The sequence below is a fragment of the Onychostoma macrolepis genome, chromosome 16, assembly GCF_012432095.1.
Source record: "Onychostoma macrolepis isolate SWU-2019 chromosome 16, ASM1243209v1, whole genome shotgun sequence".
Taxonomy (NCBI): Eukaryota; Metazoa; Chordata; class Actinopteri; order Cypriniformes; family Cyprinidae; genus Onychostoma; species Onychostoma macrolepis.
Window position 1 is genome coordinate 2461731 of NC_081170.1, and position 26500 is coordinate 2488230.

At 33.1% G+C, this 26500-nt stretch overlaps 1 protein-coding gene across 2 annotated transcripts in view; it reads right to left on the bottom strand.

Moving 5' to 3' along the window:
• nkd2b (NKD inhibitor of WNT signaling pathway 2b) overlaps window positions 1-18554 on the bottom strand; it is a 56688-nt gene extending 38134 nt beyond the window's left edge. The window contains exons 1-3 of one of the 2 annotated variants that reach the window (XM_058747075.1): window positions 18272-18554; window positions 17644-17670; window positions 17450-17535 (exon numbers count right to left, since the gene is read on the bottom strand). In XM_058747075.1, the coding sequence (XP_058603058.1) occupies window positions 17450-17535; window positions 17644-17670; window positions 18272-18296 (138 nt within the window). In that variant the 5' untranslated portion in view covers window positions 18297-18554. Of the gene's footprint in view, window positions 1-17449; window positions 17536-17643; window positions 17698-18271 lie in introns of both variants that reach the window. The other variant, XM_058747074.1, reaches the window with a different exon arrangement.
• Between the last annotated feature and the right edge of the window lie 7946 nt (window positions 18555-26500).

The window sequence follows — 26500 nt, forward strand, 5'->3', positions numbered from 1 at the left end:
ATACTTCTGACTTTACATCTCATACTTCTGACTTTACATCTCATACTTCTGACTTTACATCTCATACTTCTGACTTTACATCTCATACTTCTGACTTTACATCTCATACTTCTGACTTTACATCTCATACTTCTGACTTTACATCTCATACTTCTGACTTTACATCTCATACTTCTGACTTTACATCTCATACTTCTGACTTTACATCTCATACTTGACTTTACATCTCATACTTCTGACTTTACATCTCATACTTCTGACTTTACATCTCATACTTCTGACTTTACATCTCATACTTCTGACTTTACATCTCATACTTCTGACTTTACATCTCATACTTCTGACTTTACATCTCATACTTCTGACTTTACATCTCATACTTCTGACTTTACATCTCATACTTCTGACTTTACATCTCATACTTCTGACTTTACATCTCATACTTCTGACTTTACATCTCATACTTCTGACTTTACATCTCATACTTCTGACTTTACATCTCATACTTCTGACTTTACATCTCATACTTCTGACTTTACATCTCATACTTCTGACTTTACATCTCATACTTCTGACTTTACATCTCATACTTCTGACTTTACATCTCATACTTCTGACTTTACATCTCATACTTCTGACTTTACATCTCATACTTCTGACTTTATACATCTCACAACTCTGACTTTATACATCTCACACTTCTGACTTTATACATCTCACACTTCTGACTTTATACATCTCACACTTCTGACTTTATACATCTCACACTTCTGACTTTATACATCTCACACTTCTGACTTTATACATCTCACACTTCTGACTTTATACATCCCAATTCTGACTTTATAGCTCTCACTTCTGACTTTATAGCTCTCATTTCTGACTTTATACATCTCACACTTCTGACTTTATTCATCCCAATTCTGACTTTATACATCTCACAACTCTGACTTTATACATCTCACACTTCTGACTTTATACATCTCACACTTCTGACTTTATACATCTCACACTTCTGACTTTAAACATCCCAATTCTGACTTTATAGCTCTCACTTCTGACTTTATAGCTCTCAATTCTGACTTTATAGCTCTCAATTCTGACTTTATAGCTCTCAATTCTGACTTTATATCTCATTATTTTGAGTTTCTCACAACTCTGACTTTATATCTCACAACTCTGACTTTATATCTCACAACTCTGACTTTATATCTCACAACTCTGACTTTATATCTCACAACTCTGACTTTATATCTCACAACTCTGACTTTATATCTCACAACTCTGACTTTATATCTCACAACTCTGACTTTATATCTCACAACTCTGACTTTATATCTCATTATTTTGAGTTTCTCGCGATTCTGAGTTTATATTTAATAATTCTGAGTTTATATCTCACACTTCTGACTTTATATATCTCACACTTCTGACTTTATATATCTCACACTTCTGACTTTATATATCTCACACTTCTGACTTTATATATCTCACACTTCTGATTTTATATATCTCAATTCTGATTTTATATATCCCAATTCTGACTTTATAGCTCTCAATTCTGACTTTATATCTCATTATTTTGAGTTTCTCATGATTCTGACTTTATATCTCACACCTCTGACTTTATATCTCACACCTCTGACTTTATATCTCACACCTCTGACTTTATATCTCACACCTCTGACTTTATATCTCACACCTCTGACTTTATATCTCACACCTCTGACTTTATATCTCACACCTCTGACTTTATATCTCACACCTCTGACTTTATATCTCACAACTCTGACTTTATATCTCACAACTCTGACTTTATATCTCACAACTCTGACTTTATATCTCACAACTCTGACTTTATATCTCACAACTCTGACTTTATATCTCACAACTCTGACTTTATATCTCACAACTCTGACTTTATATCTCACAACTCTGACTTTATATCTCACAACTCTGACTTTATATCTCATTATTTTGAGTTTCTCGCGATTCTGAGTTTATATTTAATAATTCTGACTTTATATATCTCACACTTCTGACTTTATATATCTCACACTTCTGATTTTATATATCTCAATTCTGATTTTATATATCCCAATTCTGACTTTATAGCTCTCAATTCTGACTTTATATCTCATTATTTTGAGTTTCTCGCGATTCTGACTTTATATCTCACACCTCTGACTTTATATCTCACACTTCTGACTTTATATATCTCACACTTCTGACTTTATATATCTCACACTTCTGACTTTATATATCTCACACTTCTGACTTTATATATCTCACACTTCTGACTTTATATATCTCACACTTCTGACTTTATATATCTCACACTTCTGACTTTATATATCTCACACCTCTGACTTTATATATCTCACACCTCTGACTTTATATCTCACACCTCTGACTTTATATCTCACACCTCTGACTTTATATCTCACACCTCTGACTTTATATCTCACACCTCTGACTTTATATCTCACACCTCTGACTTTATATCTCACAACTCTGACTTTATATCTCACAACTCTGACTTTATATCTCACAACTCTGACTTTATATCTCATTATTTTGAGTTTCATGATTCTGAGTTTATATTTAATAATTCTGACTTTATATATCTCACACTTCTGACTTTATATATCTCACACTTCTGATTTTATATATCTCAATTCTGATTTTATATATCCCAATTCTGACTTTATAGCTCTCAATTCTGACTTTATATCTCATTATTTTGAGTTTCATGATTCTGAGTTTATATTTAATAATTCTGAGTTTATATCTCACACTTCTGACTTTATATATCTCACACTTCTGACTTTATATATCTCACACTTCTGACTTTATATATCTCACACTTCTGACTTTATATATCTCACACTTCTGACTTTATATATCTCACACTTCTGACTTTATATATCTCACACTTCTGACTTTATATATCTCACACTTCTGACTTTATATCTCACACTTCTGACTTTATATATCTCACACTTCTGACTTTATATATCTCACACTTCTGACTTTATATATCTCACACTTCTGACTTTATATATCTCACACTTCTGACTTTATATATCTCACACTTCTGACTTTATATATCTCACACTTCTGATTTTATATATCTCAATTCTGACTTTATATATCCCAATTCTGACTTTATAGCTCTCAATTCTGACTTTATATCTCATTATTTTGAGTTTCTCATGATTCTGACTTTATATCTCACACCTCTGACTTTATATCTCACACCTCTGACTTTATATCTCACACCTCTGACTTTATATCTCACACCTCTGACTTTATATCTCACACCTCTGACTTTATATCTCACACCTCTGACTTTATATCTCACACCTCTGACTTTATATCTCACACCTCTGACTTTATATCTCACAACTCTGACTTTATATCTCACAACTCTGACTTTATATCTCACAACTCTGACTTTATATATCTCACACTTCTGACTTTATATATCTCACACTTCTGACTTTATATATCTCACACTTCTGACTTTATATATCTCACACTTCTGACTTTATATATCTCACACTCTGACTTTATATATCTCACAACTCTGACTTTATATATCTCACACCTCTGACTTTATATCTCACACCTCTGACTTTATATCTCACACCTCTGACTTTATATCTCACACTCTGACTTTATATCTCATTATTTTGAGTTTCTCGCGATTCTGAGTTTATATTTAATAATTCTGAGTTTATATTTAATAATTCTGAGTTTATATTTAATAATTCTGAGTTTATATTTAATAATTCTGAGTTTATATTTAATAATTCTGAGTTTATATTTAATAATTCTGACTTTATATCTCACAACTTCTGACTTTATATCTCACACTTCTGATTTTATATATCTCACAACTCTGACTTTATATATCTCACAACTCTGACTTTATATATCTCAATTCTGACTTTATATCTCATTATTTTGAGTTTCTGATTCTGAGTTTATATTTAATAATTCTGAGTTTATATCTCACACTTCTGACTTTATATATCTCACACTTCTGACTTTATATATCTCACACTTCTGACTTTATATATCTCACACTTCTGACTTTATATATCTCACACTTCTGACTTTATATATCTCACACTTCTGACTTTATATATCTCACACTTCTGACTTTATATATCTCACACTTCTGACTTTATATATCTCACACTTCTGACTTTATATATCTCACACTTCTGACTTTATATATCTCACACTTCTGACTTTATATATCTCACACTTCTGACTTTATATATCTCAATTCTGACTTTATATATCCCAATTCTGACTTTATATATCTCACAATTCTGACTTTATATCTCACAACTCTGACTTTATATCTCACAATTCTGACTTTATATCTCACAACTCTGACTTTATATCTCACAACTCTGACTTTATATCTCACAACTCTGACTTTATATCTCACAACTCTGACTTTATATCTCACAACTCTGACTTTATATCTCACAACTCTGACTTTATATCTCACAACTCTGACTTTTGTAGCTCTCAATTCTGACTTTATATCTCATTATTTTGAGTTTCTCGCGATTCTGAGTTTATATTTAATAATTCTGACTTTATATCTCATACTTCTGACTTTATATCTCATACTTCTGACTTTATATCTCATACTTCTGACTTTATATCTCATACTTCTGACTTTATATCTCATATCTTCTTTTTTTCAGAATTTACAAGATTATATCTCGCAATTGTGAGTTTATATCTTGCAAATCTGACTAATCATCTGAGTAATCATCTCACAAAATACTGAGTAATCATCTCACAATTCTGACATTTTTTCTCACAATTGTGAAATCTGAACTTAGAACTGCGAGGGGGAAAAAAAAGTCAGAATTGTGAGATAAAAACATGCAATACATGATTTAAACAAGCTTCCATAAAAAACAGACAGCACACATACGACAAAACCAGTCATTCTGAATGCAGTCCATAAGTTGACGTTTTGCGCTCATGATAAACTCGCCAGTGCGCTGCTAGGATATTACTATGCATTTGTTAAAACTCACCAATCTGGAATAAAGAAAAAGAGAACAAAACCAACCTGTCAGTGCCACATCTACTGAACACTCGCTGTTCCCCCCAAAACAACTCCCTTCATCGCGCCCCACCACCTCAAAGCTTTCAGAAAAACAGGCCCTTATCGGCCCCCGGTCGCCCCACGGCGAGCTTGAGGATTTCTGCTGTACAAACCAGAAACAGATGTCTGCAGGGGCCGCGCTGAAAGAGCCCGCTGTTCTGGACGGCGGCCACATGCTTCTCATTCAGAGATGAAGGCTCACGGCCCGCCAACGTCAAAAGACAAACCCAAGTCGCCTCAAAACCCCGAATACCGTCTTAGTTTTCCTCGAGACCACCACAGCAGTATCTACCAGGAGAATGTCGGCTATTAAACGAAGTCGCGACGTCGAGCCAATAGTGTAGTTCAGCTCCATCAAGACAATAGAGTTTCTCCAGAAGTGTAAGAGAAAAGCAGAGGGAGAAAGATGTCGTTGAATGTGACGCTCTTAAACAGGCCAGATATCCACCACACGCTGCCAAAGCAAATACCGCTGATTCAAAGCGAACATGTGAGGAGGAGATGCCAGAGAGCGAGCCAGCCCAACTAAAACAAGAAAATACACAGCTCTGTTGAGGTGAGAAATCTGATTTCTCAACGTAAACATGAGATTACAGAACCAGTCCACTTTGAAGAAACATCCTCATATTTACAGGTTGTGCCACTGGGACGATTAAGACTGACGTCATCCATCAGGGCCTGTTATATCTGAGGGATCATGTCACCCTCTCCATGTTTTGGGAAATAATCATTATATTTTAGGAGTTTAGCTTGGCCATGGTTTAAAAAGGACAAAGCAAATAACTTTAAGATCTTGCAAACTTCGGTTTAGCATGCTCATACACACAACATACGAGATATATAAGAAACATGATGTAAATAATGTTAAAAATATGTAACTTTTATATATATATATATATATATATATATATATATATATATATATATATATATATATATATATATATATATATATATATATATATATATATATATATATATATATAGTGATATTTTTTATAAATGTGTATTTGTGACCCTGGACCACAAAACCAGTCTTAAGTCGCTGGGGTATATTTGTAGCAATAGCCAAAACTACATTGTACGTGTCAAAATTATCGATTTTTCTTTTATGCCAAAAATCATTAGGATATTAAGTAAAGATCATGTTCCATGAAGATATTTTGTAAATTTCTTACCATAAATATATCAAAACTTCATTTTTGATTAGTAATATGCATCGCTAAGAACTTCATTTGAACAACTTTAAAGGAGATTTTCTCAATATTTAGATTTTTTTGCACCCTCAGATTCCAGATTTTCAAATAGTTGTATCTCAGCCAAATATTGTCCAATCCTAACAAACCATACATCAATGGAAAGCTTTATTCAGCTTTCAGATGATGCATAAATCTCAATTTTGAAAAGTTAACACTTAAGACTGGTTTTGTCGTCCAGGATCACATTTATATTAAATGTATTAAATATATATATAGAATTACACATATAGAAAAAATATGAATTATTTCATAATTTATACATTTAATTAATATAATGATTTATTTCATTGATATAACATTTCATTTTTAATTATAATTTCATATCTTCATTATAAAAATTGCACCACTCAAATACTTATAATTGTTATATATATATATATATATATATATATATATAAATGAAATTTCATAACTCATATATTTTATTTATAATTTATATTACTATTTACTGCACAATAATATAATGTTTAAAATCACGTAAAGAGACTATAACACCTTGTTCAATATAAATTACTTTCACTTTCATAACTTAAACTTGAATTTTGAAGCCATTGCACACATTATTTCATTCATATACAAATTTCTTCTGAATTTTTAATTATAAATTCATTAAATTATTTCATTATTATAATTAATTGTTAACATTGATTATTTACAAATGTCATCATTCATAATTTAAACTATGACTTACAGTACATAATTTCATTTAAATATGTATCTTTAATTATTAATAATTATAAATTCATTATAAATGACCTCATTATTGTATATAACTATATATTTTTGTTAACATTAATTATTTACATTTATATAATTATATATACACAATACATATAATGAAATTTCCACATTTATAAATTTCATGTATAATTTATTTCATGATTTACTGTTCATAATTTCATTTAAATAAAATTGTATCTTTAATTATAAATTAATTATAAATTATTGCATTAATCATTATCTTCACTATACAAAATTGCAATATCTTTTTTTATGGACCATTTTTATTTACCAGAATGCTCTAATTTTACTGATTACTTCTAATTTTACTGATTTTACTTAGGCAGGAAGTAGAATTTACTTCAGTTAATTCCAATTCAAATTCCATTTCAACTTCCTGCGTCATAGCCAATTTCACACTCATTCTGACTCTGTTATGTTTCCCCGCTCCATTTCTATCAGATTGGTCCTACTTCACTGGCATCAGCGGCTTCACGCCTGGGAACGTTTAAGATGAAAGGGGCGTTGAAAGGTTGAAGCGAGCGCGTGTGTCATTATTGGGCTGAAGAAGCAGGCAGTGTGCAGCAGACTGTTGATGTTTCCAGTGTTGAAGCACACTGAGGCCTCACAGGCCGCCTCCTTAAGAAGGCATGGAGAGTCTCCACCTCAGTGCTTTCTGTGCTGGTTTTTCACAGAGAAGCCTCTTGTCCCGGCTTTCCAACAACATTCTGAGCCGCTGCTGCTATTTTGGCTGCTCATTTGGACTGGTCATTTTGATCTCACCTCTGAAGATCTCTCTAGCCCCGTGCCAGGTGTTTATACAGGTAAGAGCCAAACACCTGCAATGATCCGTCAAACTCGCCTCTCTCAAAACCAGCCAACTCATTCTTTCCCTATCGCCGTCTCCTTCAGGAACAAAAACAAAGGCTGTGTTTTTTCAGGGAACGTCTTTGATCAGCCAACAGTCACCTCTGTGTCCAAGTCCGTAATTACCCCATGTGCAGCTCCTGCTGTTTCGCTCCTTTCACTCAACCTGCTTTAATCTGAAGAGCAAAACTTTCAGAAAGAAAAATTTTAATATGTCATGTTGTTCCAAGCCCATATGCAACATGAAAGACAAATTTTAATGAACTGTTATTTTCCCTACAATAGTGACTCTAAAAAGGAGCATAAAGCAGATGATTCATATGCACTGAACACTGTATTTTAGTCTTCTGAAGTTACATATTATCTTTATGTGAGGAACAGGCACAAATTTTGACAAGAAGCTCTAAAATAAAACAGATTTCTTCATACAAAACTATCATATAACTTTAGAAGGTGCATTACTTTAATTACATTTTTTGTCATTTTTGCAGCTAAACGTTAATAGTTATACAGGAAAAAAGCTGCACAAGAGTGTTATTTTAGAAGCAGTAATATGCTATTACAGTTTCTGTTAATATTTTGAATTTGAATTTACTTTTACAGCTTCTGTTTTCATTGTAATTTAAGTTAAAGTTTTAATAAGTTATGTTTTTAACATTTTTATTATTATTTTTTTAACACGTCTATTAGTTTTGGTTATTTTAGTGCTTAAACTTCACAAAAATTAGAAATGTTGTCTTGGCAAATGGCTGATATAAAATATAGTTTTTTATTATTTTCTTTTAGTTAATGTTCATTTTATTTCAGTTAATGAAATTTGGTTTGGTTATTTTATAGTTATTTTACATAACTATAAAAATTATATTTTAATATTTTATTTCTATGAATAATTTTTTAATTGGTTCAGATTTAGATATTTTAGTACTTAAACTAAAACAAAATGAGAAATGCTGCCTTAGAAATTAATTTTAAATATATTTTATTTAAATTAATTATTTTGGATTTAGTTAATTTAGTTTTAGTTATTTTAGTAGGCTACTTAAACTAAATAAACATGAGAAATGTTGCCTTAGATGTATATAATATATAATTTTATAATTTTATTTTCTCAAATAATGAAACTTTTTAAAATTGTTTTTATTTGTATTTTTATTTTAGTACTTAAAATGAAAATGAGAAATGTACTAGAAATAAGAAATAAACTAGAAAATCAAATCAAATGTATATTTTTCATATATATATATATATATATATATATATATATATTAAAAAGTATATTTTTTATTATTATTATGGTTTTAGCTTTAGTTAACAATAATGACCCTGAATCAAGATGCATTCAGGTTTGGAACGACATGATCTTCCTTCAAAGAAACATCTGACAGCAGCTAACGAGCTCATTATTGCTCACTGAACACAAATGGCTTTCAGAGTTAATACTCAGGAGCTCCACACCAGGAAAACCCTCGGGATACTCAGCCGTCTGTCTCCGTCCGTCCGTCCGCCCTTCCCCCAGATCCGTGGCACATGAACCCGTGGCTCCAGTGCTATCAGAGAGCTTTAATAACTCCCAGCTCCAAGCTTTGAAGTCGTGGCCAGGCAGCTCAAGAATCCCATTCCCTCCGCTTCCCTGACAATGGGCCGGGGGGGAGGGGATCTGGCCCTTTTCTAATCTGCGGCCATCAGGATTTTACCTGCCTCCCAAATCCTAAAGCTGACTTTAAAAGGCGGCAAGACACAATTATTGGACACACTCCCCCTTTTCCATTAACTTCAAGGAATGTTCTGGGTGTAGCGCAAATTAAGCGGTTTCAGCAGCATCTGAAGCCAGAAAATAATTCCATCTCATTCCAACTCTGCCATCGTTGCTTTTCAACAAAGTTCTTTGAATAAATGTATGCAATGAACATTCAATCATGAATGTGCAGCTTATGGTGGTGTTTATTTTAGCGACAAATTCACTAAACAAAATGTAAATCAAGTAACACTGTGCATCTGGATAAATGTCTACTAGTTCACACGTAAACATGAAAATTAGCTGAAAATGTACTAATCCTCAGGCTATCCAAGATTAGCATGAGTGTGTTTCTGCATCAGATTTAGAGAAACGTAGCATTGCATCAGTGTCTCAACAAAGTGAATGGGTGCCGTCAGAATGAGAGTCCAAACAGCTGATAAAAACATGAGCACTAAAATACGAGTCCATAACTCATAATAACGCTTCCTCCAGTGAAAAAGTGCATCTCCTGTTGTCTCTCGCATCAAAATCCAGCCACATATTTGTTTCGAGCTGTTTTGGCTTGTAAACGGTGCTTGATCTGTGCAGATTTCTCTCCTGATTCAGACCAGAACACTTTTTCACTGGAGGAAGCTTTATTATGGATTATGGACTCGTATTTTAGCTAAAAACATCTTAATGCTGGATTTGTTTCAGCTTTTGTCTTCTCCAGATGTTAACTGATGGACTGGAGTGGTGTGAATGTTTTTATCAGCTGTTTGGACTCTCATTCTGACGGCACCCATTCACTGCAGAGCATCCATTGCTGAGACACTGATGCAGCGACACATTTCTAAAAAAATTTCTACATTTTGGCTAGAGCAAATGTTCACCAAATTTCATTTTTGGGTGAACTATTCCTTTAATTTGACAGAATCACTTTTACTCTGTTATTTTCCAGTTTATTACTGCAAAGCTGCTTTGACACAATAAGCAAGGTGAGGTAGGAACAAAGCACTCATATACTTCACTCGATGTAATCCAGAAACACGTCATCCTTACAGAGATTCCTAAACACTGAGTGTCAGATTATGTATCTTCTCTGTCTGCCGCGGGCACGAGCATCAGTCCGTGTGGAGGTGTCTGCTTTCAGTTCATTTAGAGGAACTCTGGGGTGCAAAGTCAAACCGCACTTGTCAGGACAATACAACACTACAAACGGCTCGACAAATGTCCAAGCATCCCGAGAGGTGGGTGGCAAAATCACCTCAACTGAATGACTTTAATCAGAGGAAATTATGGCAACTAGGAATTTATGGAGTCGTTTTAACATCAAAGAGAAATGACATGTGGACAGTCTATAAAAGTATATTTTTTTATGAGTTCTGGAAAATAACTTAAACCAGCTCAACTGCATCAGAAACCAGCACGGCATGATTCCTCGCTAGAAACAGAGACATCTGAGAAAGAAATAAACTCATTCAAAACATGATGGTGCATCAAATAGAATAGATTAGCAGAAATAAATATTTACTTTGCTGTTTTATCCAGACTAAACTTCAAGAGCTCAGTGGACTCATCTTTATTCAAAAAAAAATTCATATTTGGTCATCATTTACTCTCACTCACAAGTCACATGATGTACTTAATGTACATGATTACTGTATTTTCCTGAATATAAGCCAGGTTTTTAATCATCTGAAACGTGCTGTATCTTATTTTCTAAAGTGACTTATATTATGCAATTAATGTCAAACACACGAAACAACACATATGTGACCCTGGACGACAAAACTAATTTTTCGAAATTGTGATTTATACATCTTCTGAAAACTGAATAAATAATCTTTCCATTGATGTATAGCTTGTTATGATCGGACAATATTTGTCCGAGATACAACTATTTGAAAATCTGGAATCTGAGGGTGCAAAAAAATCTAAATATTGAGAAATTGCCTTTAAAGTTGTCCAAATGAAGTTCTTAGCAATGCATATTACTAATCAAAAATGAAGTTTTGATACATTTACGGTAAGACATTTACAAAATATCTTCATGGAAGATATTACTTAATATCCTAATGATTTTTGGCATTAAAAAAAATTGATAATTTTGACCCATACAATGTATTGTTGGCTATTGCTACAAATATACCCCAGCGACTTAAGACTGGTTTTGTGTTCAGGGTCACATATAATAAATATATCAATTGTTATAATAAATGAATATTCATTTTTAATAAATATTGTTTATAACGAATGCATGAATGAATGAACTGTGTCTAGTTTAAACTTATATTTTTAATCGCTGTTCTGTTCTCAATAGCATTCAAATGAACTGATTTGTGGAAAGAGGGAACTAAAATACTCGTTTAGTGTTTTGTTTTATTTGCCAGTATTTAACATTCTTTCTGAATGCAATATTAGAGTGTGATTTACACACCAATGTTTTTTTCTCTCAACAGTGCAATTTTGACCCAATGCAACTTATTTTACAGAAAATAGAGTATATGAGACTTCTTGTGTACTTTATAGGAACTTGGTGGTAAAATTCACCATCCACTTTAGGTAAGTGGAAAACAAAAGCTTTGATAATCTGCTCAGGATCTTCTTTATGCTTCATGACAAACAACAATCATAATATGGGGTTGGAACAATATGAGAGTCAGTAAATGATGATAAAATGTGAACTCTTCATGTACATATAATACACGGTTCACAGGTTGCTGATCACTGGAAACCGAATGAAGCGACTCCAAAAAACCTTCAATCAAACACGCTCCGCTCCCACAACGATAACTATTCATCCCTGCAACTCATCAACACATTGTTAACAAGGATTCTGTTTACTGCAGAATAAACATGGCAGAACAAACCTGTGATTACTATGTTTTCAAAAATCACAAAGAGCAGATTAGATAGCATGATTCACGAGCCTAATTCAGCTTTTGTTTTGATTGCTTAGACGTAAATACACACAATATGAGAAACTACAGATTAATTTGCAATGAAAATCCAAAAGCGAAGAAAATGCTTGTTGTGATCTAAACTGCAACAAGACTAGTTCAATCAAGTGACTCGTGGTTTGATTGTTTGACCCTTTCACATTAAGAATCGATTTGATTCACTTCAGTCCATTTCAAAGAATCAATTCAGAGTTTTGAATTGATTCAATGAAATGAACTGTTTGAACCAATTCAGAGAAATAAATCAAACTAATTCCAAGCGTGTTTACTACTGAAGTTGAGTAAATGAGAGACACTTTTAAAACATCTGTCTGAACAAATGCATTTGCAAAATCATTGCAACTTTGCTTAATTTTATGAAATGTTCATGCATGTAGCATTCATGAGTCTTTCAGAACACATGCATTTGTTTTGTTTGCTTAGACATAGAAATTGCACAGTATGATTCATTTGCAATGAAATTTCAAAAGCGGTATGGCATCACAAGAAGATGCTTGTTGTGATCTAAACTGCAACATGTTATGCAACAAAACTAGTTCAATCAAGTGACTCGTGGTTTGATTGTTTGGTCCAAACCAGAGTTTCACTTCAACCAAACGCTGACCTGAAATGGACTCACATCAAAAGCTCTAGTCTGAAAGTGCCTCTTTCACTTCATCCACCCTAAATAAACAACCTAAACGCGTCTTATCACGAATCAAAAGTCTCTCGCTCGCTTGCTCACAGTTTCAAAGAGTCTTTCAGCTACTTGACGACTGACAAAACACAAATCAGAGCCAAAACTTTGAAGAAGTCAAACCCTGGACCTGCCCATTAATGACACATGACGTGTCCCGCGCCGCCGCCGGTGGTTTCCCTTCAAGGCCGCTGTCAGATTTTCCCAAATAACTTTCCCATTCATGAGGAGAAGGGCTTTTATAAGGCTTCAGGTTAATCATCAGTTAGAGTCTTTTACTATGACGTCCTTCAGCGTGAGACTAATTGAAATGACGCAAAACCGCAGGTGAGAGTCTGACATAATGAGACGCATCAGCTTCTGTCCATTTCAACGAATCAGTTTTTTGAGACTGATTCATTGAACTGATTCATTGAAATGGACCGTTTGAAACCATCCACAGAAACGAATCAAACAAACTTGTTAGAGTTGGTTCGATTCATTCCTGTGAACTTCTGTTCATTTCAAAGAATCAATTCAGAGCATTTTTGAGAGTGAATTTTGAATTGATTCTTTGAAACGGATATTTTGAACGCATCTAGAGAAATGATTCAAACTACCTCCGTTCCTGTGAATTTCTGTTCATAATAATTGAATCTTTAAAACGGACAGTTTGAGTCCATCCACTGAAATAATTTAAACAAACTTGTTAGAGTCTGTATGATTCATTCTTGTGAATTTCTGTTCATTTCAATGAATCAATTTTTTTGAGATTTTGAATTGATTCCATCCACGGAAATTAATCAAACAAACTTCCTGTTAAAGTTGGTTTGATTTATTCTTATGAATTCAGTCTACTTCAGTTAATTGATTCAGAGACTTCTGAGATTGAGTTTTGAATTGATTCTTGACAGCTTGAACCTATAGACTATAGAAATGAATCAAACAAACTACTTAATTTCTTTAAATTTCTGTCCATTTCAATGAATCAATTCGGAGATTTCTGTGATTGTATTTTGAACTGATGCTTTGAAATGGACAGTTTGAACCCATCCACAGAAATGAATCAAACTAACTTGTTAAGGTGAGTCAATTTGTTTGATTTCGGTCCAATTCAAGGAATCAAGTCAAAGACTTTTGAAATGTCACCCTGGAGCACAAAACCAGTCTTAAGTCGCTGGGGTATATTTGTAGCAATAGCCAACAATACATTGTATGGGTCAAAATTATTGATTTTGTTTTTATGCCAAAAATCATTAGGATATTAAGTAAAGATCATGTTCCATGAAGATATTTTGTAAATTTCCTCCCATAAATACATCAAAACTTAATTTTTGATTAGTAACATGCATTGCTAAGAACTTCATTTGGACAACTTTAAAGATGATTTTCTCAATATTTAGATTTTTTTGCACCCTCAGATTCCAGATTTTAAAATAGTTGTATCTCAGCCAAATATTGCCCGATCCTAACAAACCATACGTCAATGGAAAGCTGATTTATTCAGCTTTCAGATTATGTATAAATCTCAATTTTGAAAAATTAACACTTAAGACTGGTTTTGTCGTCCAGGGTCACAAATGATTCCTTGACAGTTTGAACCCTTCCACAGAAATGTTTCAAACAAGCTCTAACAGAGTTTTTATTACTGAAGTTTAAATGAGAGGCACTAATAAATCTCTGTCAGAACAAGTGCAATAAAAAGTGCATTAAAATCACTGCAATATTCAAATGTACAGTGTGAACAGAATTACTGACACACGTATGCCATGAGGCATGTTATTCTTTGCTGTTAATCACTGAGGTTAGGGCTGTCAAACTGTCTCAGGTTATGAAAAATGCCAGAAAATAGCAGCATTGTGTGGTCGGAGAATGAGACGAAACTCTTGCTAACTGCTCATATATAAAAGACAATCTGGACATCTGACACTCCTGTAAGTCACTGTATAATCCAAACGCTGTTCACGCAGATGTTATGCATGCCACTAACCGTGACTCTCAGCTGTTAGTTAATGCAGCTGTCAATTGCAAAAGCCTCTACTTTTGCACCTTCAACGCCCGCCAATGATGTCACAGTCCTGCCGCCAAACCTCGCCGCAGGGAACAGCCCGTCAAAACCCATCAATCCCACCGGAGAACAACCACCGCGGCGCTGTCTCGCTGCCAAACACGACAAAAACAACAGCAGCTCTCCACCTCGCGAGGAGCTGGACGTGTCGCTGCACGGCCCTGTGAACGCACACTCCCGTCTGTTTGTTTCAGCCGCTGTAATGATGATTTCTCGGTAGTGGGAATGTGGTCTTTGGCAGTGGGGCTCACCGCAAGTTGTTTCTGCTGTGGTGCAGCTCCCGTCTGGATTCTTGAGCGATTCCACCATGATACAGGGAAAAAACTCTCACAGCTGAATAGTTCATTCTGAGATGCCTCAGGGATTTCATGGGTTACTTTTATAAAAGCATAGCAAATCTAGTCTCAAAGATACCATTTTTGGGCCAAATTTTAAGGCAGCATTGCATGCATCCTTTAAGGAAAGAGCAATCCGATAATGTACTGCAACCATACAAAACCAAAATCATTTTTCTATTTTCTGCTATTTTGAGCTATGTATCGTAAATCTTAGCGGCAAGCAAACTAGGGCTGGGTATTGAGACACATTTCATGAGTCAATCTGAGTTTTGCGAGTCGATTCATTTGGATGTATAGGCAATAAAGTACAGTGCATGTCAATTTTTTTCAAGGACAAAATATCTCTCTCAACTAACTACACAATAAACCCTCTCAGTTGGTACATTACTAAATTAAAGTGATTTGTAAACAAACATTAAAAAATTTAATAAAAATTAAGGCAATTTTTATCATAAAATTTATTATAATTTATAACATTTATATAATAAATATATATTTATTATATTTGTAACCAAACATTAAAAAAAGTAATACAAAATTGCAATTGAAAATGTTATAATAAAAATATAATTTATAATTAAAATTATTACATATTAATTTAATTTTATTGTTTATTTTACAGAGACAATGTACAATTAGAAGTAATTGAACCAGAGTTAGCTAATAGCTAATTTACATCTGCTGTCCCCTATTATAATATAAATATATTATAATAACTTTTTAATGATATAATTATTTTTCTACTCCAGTTTATTATTGAAATATAAGCATTTAAACGGTGGATGTTATAACTTGTGTTCATTATGGATTTATTCAAACATGCATTAGATATTGAAGAACACGTTAAGTTCAAATATAATCAATATATTTAGCAAAATGCTTCTTTCTAGAGTTCATTTTTCTAGTTAATTATTGCGTTTATGGTCACTGAATGGCTTTTCTTACATGACATTGTTTACAAGCTGTTTTATTGATGTCTTTCTGCAGTTAAACACTGTTTAATTGATTGCATGGTTCATTGCAGTTGTTCTGTTTCTTTTAACACCTTCTGATGCTCGTTCGTGTTTATTTTGTGCTGTAACTAGTAGTAAAGAGCAAGAGATGATCAGTTCACGTGAGGCTACAGCAATCTGTCATGCCAAATTGCACCGAAACCATATTTATTGTTTGAATTTCATGATAAAATAGACAGAATTTGAAAGCTGAGACTTTGCTTCATATCAAAAGTAACCAGGCACAAGGATTATTGCATTACAAATAATGTTTCATGAAGTTTTGTTCATGCATCAACTAAAAAACAGCATAGATTGATTCTTGATATTGGTTCATTATATTTTCTAGTGCATATGTTACAGCCTTTGGAAAATGGATTGAAATTAGTTGGGTTTTCCATTTTTTTGTATGTAGAACGGTCAGATATTGCATCCGATTTCAGTTAGGATGCTGCTTTAGAAGACAGATGCAGATGTATTGCTAGATTTACACTACAAAGGTGGCACAGAAGCGCTTCTGAAGTGGTATTTAGGCATCTTTACACACTGTTTACTGCTGCTCAGGGAAGCATAAATGCATTCACACAGCAATTACAACTGTGTACTGTGATACTAGGGGCTGAGGTGGGTCAGAGCAGGCATCTTTTAGCAGGCACAGAGCAGCCTTAACTCACCTTATGATGGATAACCAGACAGATGCAAATGCACAAAAGCAGGCATTTCTTACCTTATAATCTTTCAGACTGTTGTCATATCTTTCGCTGCCTTCAACTCCTCTTCTAGAAATAATGCCGTTCACAACAAAACTATCCCCTGAAAGTGGATTTGAAAAGCGTTAGGAATTGTTCTGCAACATCCAAGCCATTAATAGTTCATGTATAACAAAAATAGACTCAAAACTGTGTCAAATGCAAAACTCACCCTCAGGATTTTCCCGACGTTTGCAAGCTGCATCCCAATGACAAAGACAAAAATCTGAGTATTATTCATAACATAATTATGCATGTGCATTTCAAGAGCATGCATTGGCAAAATATGCGTCCAAATGATATATAAATGGATGGCTTTCTGATTATTTTGAGTATGTTTAATCAAAGTTGTCCTAAAGATCTATTTCCCTATACATCCATAAGACCTCAGGAGGGATTTTGATATCGTTTATGATGGAAATGACATTTTTCAGTACTCAGAGAAAAGCAAAGCTACTTTCATGATGTAAAAATCTTAATGTAATGACATTTCTAATCTTAGAACTTTAATTCTGCTGGTCTGTCAGAGATGTATTCGATTCTATTTATAAACAAATAGAATATTAATAATAATAATAGCCTATTAAAAGGCTAACAAATAATAATATGCTAGCCTAATAACAAATGGCAAATTCTACCTTTCAACACTTAAGGAAAAAAGTTAAGGAAAATTAATTAAAAAAATTAAAAAAAAAACAATACAAAAAGTTGAAATCTATATTTAAATTGTAGAACTAGATTAAAATCAGAAAAGTTCCTTTAACTCAATAATCAGCAATAAACTGGTATGTGTAACTCACCATGTTTTGAGTGAAGTTTCCCCATTGTATCACTGCTGTGGTTAAGAGAACTTGTGCATCTCTCGGTCCCAGCTGAACATTATATCCCGTTCAGAGAAATTAAAAGGCAAATCCTGCAGATTCCAGAAACGCACGAGCGGCATTTAGCGAGCGACACCCGCGAGTCACGATCACCGTGAGTCTTCAACACAGAAGAGCGAAGAAAAGCGTCTGTCGGCAGAGCTCCAGAGATGATGGTCCGCTGCAGATGAAGATGTGAAGCGAAGTGAAGTGAAGTGCAGGAGAAACGCGCACCTTCAGCTCAGTCCGGCCCCCTTCAGCGCCACTGCTGCCCCCTGCAGGACATGCGCCACATCACCCGGAGAACAACACAGGTGGATCGACTCCAGATATCAGCATTTAATCCCACATTTTTCCCAGACGTGAAAATATCCAAATGATGTGCCATTAGCAACCCTTTGAAATAATCAATAATTATTTAAAAATATATATATATATTTTTTGGAATAGTGTGTGAACAATTGTGTTTTATGGTAAGGTGAGTACTGAATTAAAATATTTCTGCAGTCAATAAATAGTTATATATCACAGCTATTTTAAACTATTATAGGGTTACTATTATTATGCATTAAAAAAACTTATACAGCATTGATAGGAACATAAAAAAAAAAAAATACAACCATCAATGCATTTCAAAATTGTTGCTTTTTTGTCAAATATAACATTGAATTTTTATATTAGTGCTACCAGTATTACATCAATATTGTAAATTTTAAATTTTTAATTTAGTGCAATATTTTGTCATTGCAACATTTTATTGCAATTTTCACTAACCACTGCAATTGTATTTATATTGCACTCAGAAATAAAGGTACGAAAGCTGTCACTGGGGCGGTACCTTTTCAAAAGGTACATGTTTGTACCTAAAAGGTCAATTTGGTACCTTAAAGGTACATATTAGTACTTAAAGTGTACATATTTGAACTTAATATGAGCTTTGATGCAGTTATCATCTTCTCAAGGTGCAAACAGTAAATAAACTGATTTGGTCATGTGACGATTTGCACTAATCATGTGAAACTGCACATATTTAATTGAGACCCTTTATTTTTTCCATATTTGCAGGAAGTGCACTAAAACATCAGTCAGTACGGTTTTTAGAGCTTTATAAATGAAAACGTTTTTACGGTCACTATTGTGACCGGTGGCCGTAAAAAACATAACATTTCAGAAAACGTTAAGTACATTTACATTTAGTCATTTAGCAGATGCTTTTATCCAAATGAGGACAATGGAAGCAATCAAAATCAACAAAAGAGCAATGATATGGAAGTGCTATAACAAGTCTGCAATAAGTAATGCAATAATAATAATAAGTATGCAAGATATGCAGGTAATATTAAATTAAATATGCACTAATTTTCAACATTTCCTGAATTGAAATCTGAACATTGGATAAAGCCAGGTTCAAAACTCATTTCATTTTGTTGATATTTTAGAGTCAAAGGATTTTATGAAGGGGATTTTAAAAATCTATTTTTATAACTCCATAAATCTGAAAATACTATAATATAAAATGTTAAACATACCTGTATATGAAGTGAATGATATATGAATGGCAATACAACTGTAAAATTTGGTGTAGGTTAAGTGTTAAAAAAAAAATTGCATCACAGTTAAATAGCATTATAAAATCTACAGATGCAAATATGAAGTGTAATAAAATCAATTAAATTAAACAAAATGATTGAATGAATAAACAAATGATTAAATAAATAAAAACAAAACATAGAATGAAATGAGTGAGTGAATAAATGAATACATAAACAGAATGAATAGAAAAATAAAACTAATAGAATCAAGTAAAATTGCTTGAATGAAATAAAAAATAAAATGAGCAAATGAATAAATAAAACAAAAAATAAATCAAATGAATGAATAAATAAATAAATTGTAGAAATTGAATGAACAAAACAAAAAGTTTTCTATAGTTTGAAAGAAGACATGCTATGAAAGTAAAATAAGTAAAATAGACCAAAATCTAAAAATTGAACAGTGTATTAAAAAAAACAGAAACAACAGAAAATGGATATAGTGTTGATCATGAAGGCAGTCACTACAGTATCTGTGGATCCACCGACTTCAAACATCCACTAAAAATCACTGGATTCAAACACACCGAGCATAATAATGAAGAAAAGTGATGTTAGTGAAGAGAAAACATGCAGCTTGCAGCATTTCTCTCATATTTTCTCTAAAAGCTATTAACCCAAGTATTTAACTTTCTAAATAAATCATAAAACAAAATGCAACATTTGTGCATTTTACTTTTCTTACATTGAAGAGAGGATCTGAGCAACATCTACAGTACAGGATAGAGATTTTGACCTGGACCAGAAAGAAACAACTTAACACGTAGTCTATACAAGTAGCCTAAACGGTCTCTTTTGGAGCTCTTTAAACACCAGCACAAGCTCAGGAAAGCATCTCGTGTACCTGAAGTGGAAGACTGACGTGACTAATGCCAAATGGAATGCTTTTGTTGCACTTGATGCATTAAAATGAGAAAATTCAGAACAAATATGCAAATTCAGATTTGCAGCAGTACAAGATCAGGACTCCTCAGGCGCCGTTGTTGACATGTAATCGCCCACTTGATGACAGCTCATCTGAACCTCTGTTATTACTCTCTCCTCAACAGCATGCTCGTGCTGTTACTCCACATATTCTTCTCTGGGACTTCACAAACGATTCAACCGTGCCAGCTTGTGGTTCAACGTCTCTGAAGAGTTCCACAGCTGCTGAAATCCAAAGCTGGCTCCTCCAGGATCGCGTCTTTCTCTTTCCTGATGGGATCTTCACAGTTAGTAAGTCAGTCATTCAGCAGATGCATGCAAAGCAACGTGCATTACACCAGACCTGAACTCTTCGGCATTAGAACGGGGTCAGAGGTCTACAAAAACACACAATGATTTCTTAAAGCATTTCCTGCTCCTGTTGTGAGTGATTCATATGTTTACAAAACCGCCATTACAATATTTCATCAGACTGTATCCATTTCAGCTGACGTCATTAATCTCTCATTTCTCAAGTACTTGTCATACAGAAACACTTTTAGCATTCAATTCACTCGATTCCTAAACTACTGAAAACTAAAATTTCAGAGACAAAAGTTGAATCTGAGAAGCTGAACTTTCACGCTTTTCATTTAGACTTAAACAATAAATATCAGCCAATAATCATTTTCACATTAAGGCTAATAAACGATAACCGATATTATAAATCTATACTATATAAAGAAAACCGATACACTGTAAAAACTAAAATAAATAGTTCTTATTTATAATTAAATATTGGCCAATAAACAATCTTTTTCATATTAAGGCCAATAACCGATAAGCGGACGATATTATAAATCGAAACTACTTATAGAAAATTGATACACTGTAAAAACTAAAGTAAATTGTTTTATTTATAATTAAATATTAAATATCAGCCGATAAACAATAATTTTCACATTAAGGCTAATAAACGATAACCGATATTATAAATTTATACTATGTAAAGAAAACCGATACACTGTAAAAACTAAAAATAAATAGTTATTATTTATAATTAAATATCAGCCAATAAACAATCATTTTCACATTAAGGCTAATAAACGATAAATGATAACCGATATTATAAATCTATGTAAAGAAAACCGATACACTGTAAAAACTAAAATAAATCGTTTTTATTTATAATTAAATATCAGCCAATAAACAATCATTTTCACATTAAGGCTAATAAACGATAAATGATAACCGATATTATAAATCTATGTAAAGAAAACCGATACACTGTAAAAACTAAAATAAATCGTTTTTATTTATAATTAAATATTGGCCAATAAACAATCTTTTTCATATTAAGGCCAATAACCAATAAATGGCCAATATTATATATTTATACTACTCAAAGAAAACTGATACAATCTAAAAACTACAGTAAATCACTTTTATTTAGAATTAAATATTGGCCAATAAATAATTTTTACATTAAGGGCAATATTCACTAAAAGGCTGATATTCTAAATTATGCTATACTGAAAAAAAAATGGTGTAGAAAAAATGTTCACTCAGAAATTTCACAATTACAAAGACAGTAACATTGAATTAATGTAAAATTAAGAAAAAAGACTGAAATAGTATTTTTTATAACAAAATAATCTGTTTGAAAACATGTTTACACCGTACTTTATTTTATTTTAAAACAAAACAATTAAACACTAAAAATTAAATAGCTTGTACGCTTGAAGTGAATTTAAAATTTGATATTTTAAATAAGTTAAGCAAAATTTTATTTTCTTGATTACCAAAAAAAAAAAAAAAAGATCTTGCAACTTCAGCCAGTCACCATTTTTTCAGAAAATGCAAAACTCTAGTTGCCAATTCATACTTGCACAATCACCAAAGGAACATTTTTTCACAGGCAATTAGTTTGAGAAAGACAAAAAAAGAAAAACAAGATATGAAAGCATATTACGTTTGCACGCCTGGAAGGATCTATTGCAATACTGATTTGCCAATAAGAAGCATAAATCATTCTTTTATTTCAAACAAAAGCTCATGTATCTCTCTTCAGTCCTACAGAACAGCCTTAAACGTCTCATGTTATTAACTCTTCAACTAATGTATTACTATTGGCAGCTCCATTGATATTCCAGCGCTTGAGGCCAGAAACCTGAAAACTGTGGAGAAATTCAGCAGCATTATAGTGTTTGCTTTGTTTAGGAACTCACTGGCAGTTTCGAACCACAAAAGTGGTATTAAACACTGTAACAATAAGGCTTTTGATGACTTTTTTTCTTCCTCCACTGATTAGATTCAAACAGCTGCATGTTTTTGGACGAGGAACTGTCAGGAAGAGAAAAAAAGCCTGCAGACATTGCAATTATGGCTTTGTTTATCTGGTCTGCAGCCTGACACATTTTAATCTCACATCATATCAGAGGAATGCCGTACAGATACCTGCACAATGATGGCTCGCAGGTGTTTACCTGTTTGATCCGGTATCAGCGGGAGATGATACTCATCGAGCAGCTCTTTGTGACTACGGGATTCGCATAAAACAAATTCTCACAACTTGAATCTTTCCAGACAGCACATCAAAGCAGGCCGCTTTAAATATGGTGTCAGACTGGTTTCTAAACGACTGAAGGTCAAACAACATGTGAGAAGCTGACTCTGAATGAATGCATGTGTGGGAGAATGCAATGTTATGCATTTTAGTTTTTGTTTTAGAACTTAAATCTCTTCGAAATTAAACAAAACAACCAGTATCTGACAGGAACACAATACAATCTTCGTACTGATCTCAATTACTTTTGAATTCATGTTTACAAAAAGTAGCTTGTGGTTTGAATACCTTTGCTCCCAAACACTAGAATATGGAAATACATTTTACTGTAGCTTCTGATCACACCGCAAAATAGTAATGTTCTCCTGCGGTATTTTTGTCTTGTTTTCCAGTGCAAATGTCTAAATCAAGATGCATTCACTTGAAAGGCAATGTGATATTTTCTGTGAAACAGATCAAAATGAAGTGAGTTTATGTTTAAAACAAAAACAAATATCTGCCAATGGAGTCAGAAACATCAACTTAAATAGGGATGCACCGATACCGATACTGGTATCGGGCCGATACTGAGCTCCTTTACTCGTACTCATTAAAATGCCCCGATACCTCACAGCATGTGATAAGTGCACAATGCACACAAAACAATGCACAAGTTACTTAACGGTAGGGAGGGAGGGAGAGAGAGATAGAGCACGCACACTTCTGTGATCTTTATTGATGTTCGCTCACATAGCATGCATCACTTGGATTAAAACTGAATCGTAAATATAAGACAATTTATAGGGGCATTCACTATAAAATAAATAATTTATTTTCAACCTTAAGCATACACGACTTTCTGGCGAAAGTGAAACTAGCAGCCTGTGAGAAATGCGTGAGGCTGTACTGTCCTCTCATTCTGCACCGGTACAAATACTGCGCGCGTTGTGCATGTTTTGCTTGCTTCATGAGGGTTTCTGCATTAGAAAGAAAAGCAAAGAAAAACGCGACTTCTATTTCTGAAAATATCACAGTTAGGAGATTTATAACCAGTGGTTCCCTGCATTATTACAGCAAAACGCGTGATTTTAGCAGCTCTAATGCAATTGAATTAAATATGATGTACCATAGAGCAAAAAAAAAAAAAAAAAAAGAACAGTGAAAGTAACAAAAACTTGTAAAATACATTTTAATGTGCATAATTAAGTGTGAAAATAATCGAAGGATATACAGTCAAACCAAAAATTATTCAGAGACCAAATATAATTTTTGATATTTTTTACTAGTGGGTGCAGGACACTATAGTTAATTTATGTAAGTGAGGATAGCAAAATAAAGTAAACTGTATTACTGTATTTTTATAAACTGTATTTTTGGATCCATATTATATCCAAAAATTCTTCATACAGTGGACTACCAATAAAATTGATACAAATTTGGAACCAAAAATTATTCAGACCGAGTCTGGGAAAAAAACTGAAGTTCAGGTTTGCATGAACCTGGTTGACAGCACACCAGGAGACTACAGGCTGTCATTAAGGCTAAGGGTTGCCTGACAAAGTATTGATAGTTGTGTAAATATTGTCATACTAACAGCTGTCTGAATAATTTTGTTAAAGTTATCTGATATTATCGAACTGAATTTGTTCTGACACAGTTTAACTCTGAGTTCGTGTCATATTTTACTACCATAAACTATAGCGAATAAACTGTGATAACGTGAGAAATTTTGAAGGTGTCTGAATAAATTTTGGTTTGACTGTATCTATTTGATAAATTAAGTTAAACAACTAACATTATACATACTCTTTTGATTTCTGTACCCAATATTTAAAAAATGTACAAATGCAATGAAAATACCGGTATCGGTACTCGGTATCGACAAGTACCAAAAATAAAAGTATCGGTATCGGGCGAGTACTGGAAAAAGTGGTATCGGTGCATTCCTAAACTTAAATCAAACAGAACAGTCATTTTCATACCCATTGACAGATATTTGTGACCCTGGACCACAAAACCAGTCATAAGTGTCAATTTTTCAAAATTGAGATTTCTACAACATCTGAAAGCTGAATAAATAAGCTTTCCATTGATGTATGGTTTGTTAGGATCGGACAATATTTGGCCGAGATACAACTATTTGAAAATCTGGAATCTGAAGGTGCAAAAAAATCTAAATATTGAGAAAATCACCTTTAAAGTTGTCCAAATTAAGTTCTTAGCTATGCATATTACTAATCAAAAATTAAGTTTTGATATATTTACAGTAGGAAATTCACTAAATATCTTCATGGAACATGATCTTTACTTAATATCCTAATGATTTTTGGCATAAAATAAAAATGGATAATTTTGACCCATACAATGTATTTTTGGCTATTGCTACAAATATACCCCAGCGACTTAAGACTGGTTTTGTGCTCCAGGGTCACAATTGTTCTTGTTTTAAGCATAAACTAACTCCGTTTTGTTCAAAATAATCTCAGTAAAAAATTAAGATTTAATTTCTTTATTTTGCGTCTCAAGTAAATGCATCTTGATTTAAGGATATTTTGATATTTGTACTTGAAAACAAAAACGCTGCAATTTTTTGCAGTGCATGTAATATTTAATACCATGACTTTGAATTTAAGACTTTCTGCTAGGATTTAGGACCTTTTTAAGGCTTTAAATTGTAGAAGGGCAATTTAAGACTTTTTAAGACTCAAAAAAAATATTCAGGCTTTGCTCAGAAAGCCAGCAAAAATGTAAAAAAAAAAAGGGAAAAAAAGAATATAAATCATAAAAAAAATCTGATTTGTACAAACCTCTTGCATTATGACAATGAGGACAGTCAGTCCTAAAGACTGGATTTGAAATCCAAATCAAAACTGAATGCCGTGTGAATCAAGCCTGTTAGCACACAAACCCTGTTTGTTTTTCAAATAGTTTCTAATATAACTAAGAATAGCTGTCTGAGTGATGGTGCATCTGATACAGTATTTGAGGCGTTTCATGCATGCTGTTTTTCCTGCAGTAGCACCATTATGACACCTACTGGATGCAATGTATAAATTACAGTGGATTAAACTAAAACATTTTAGGTCCAATTCAGGAAAAAAAAATAAAATGCAAAAGGAGTGATTTTTT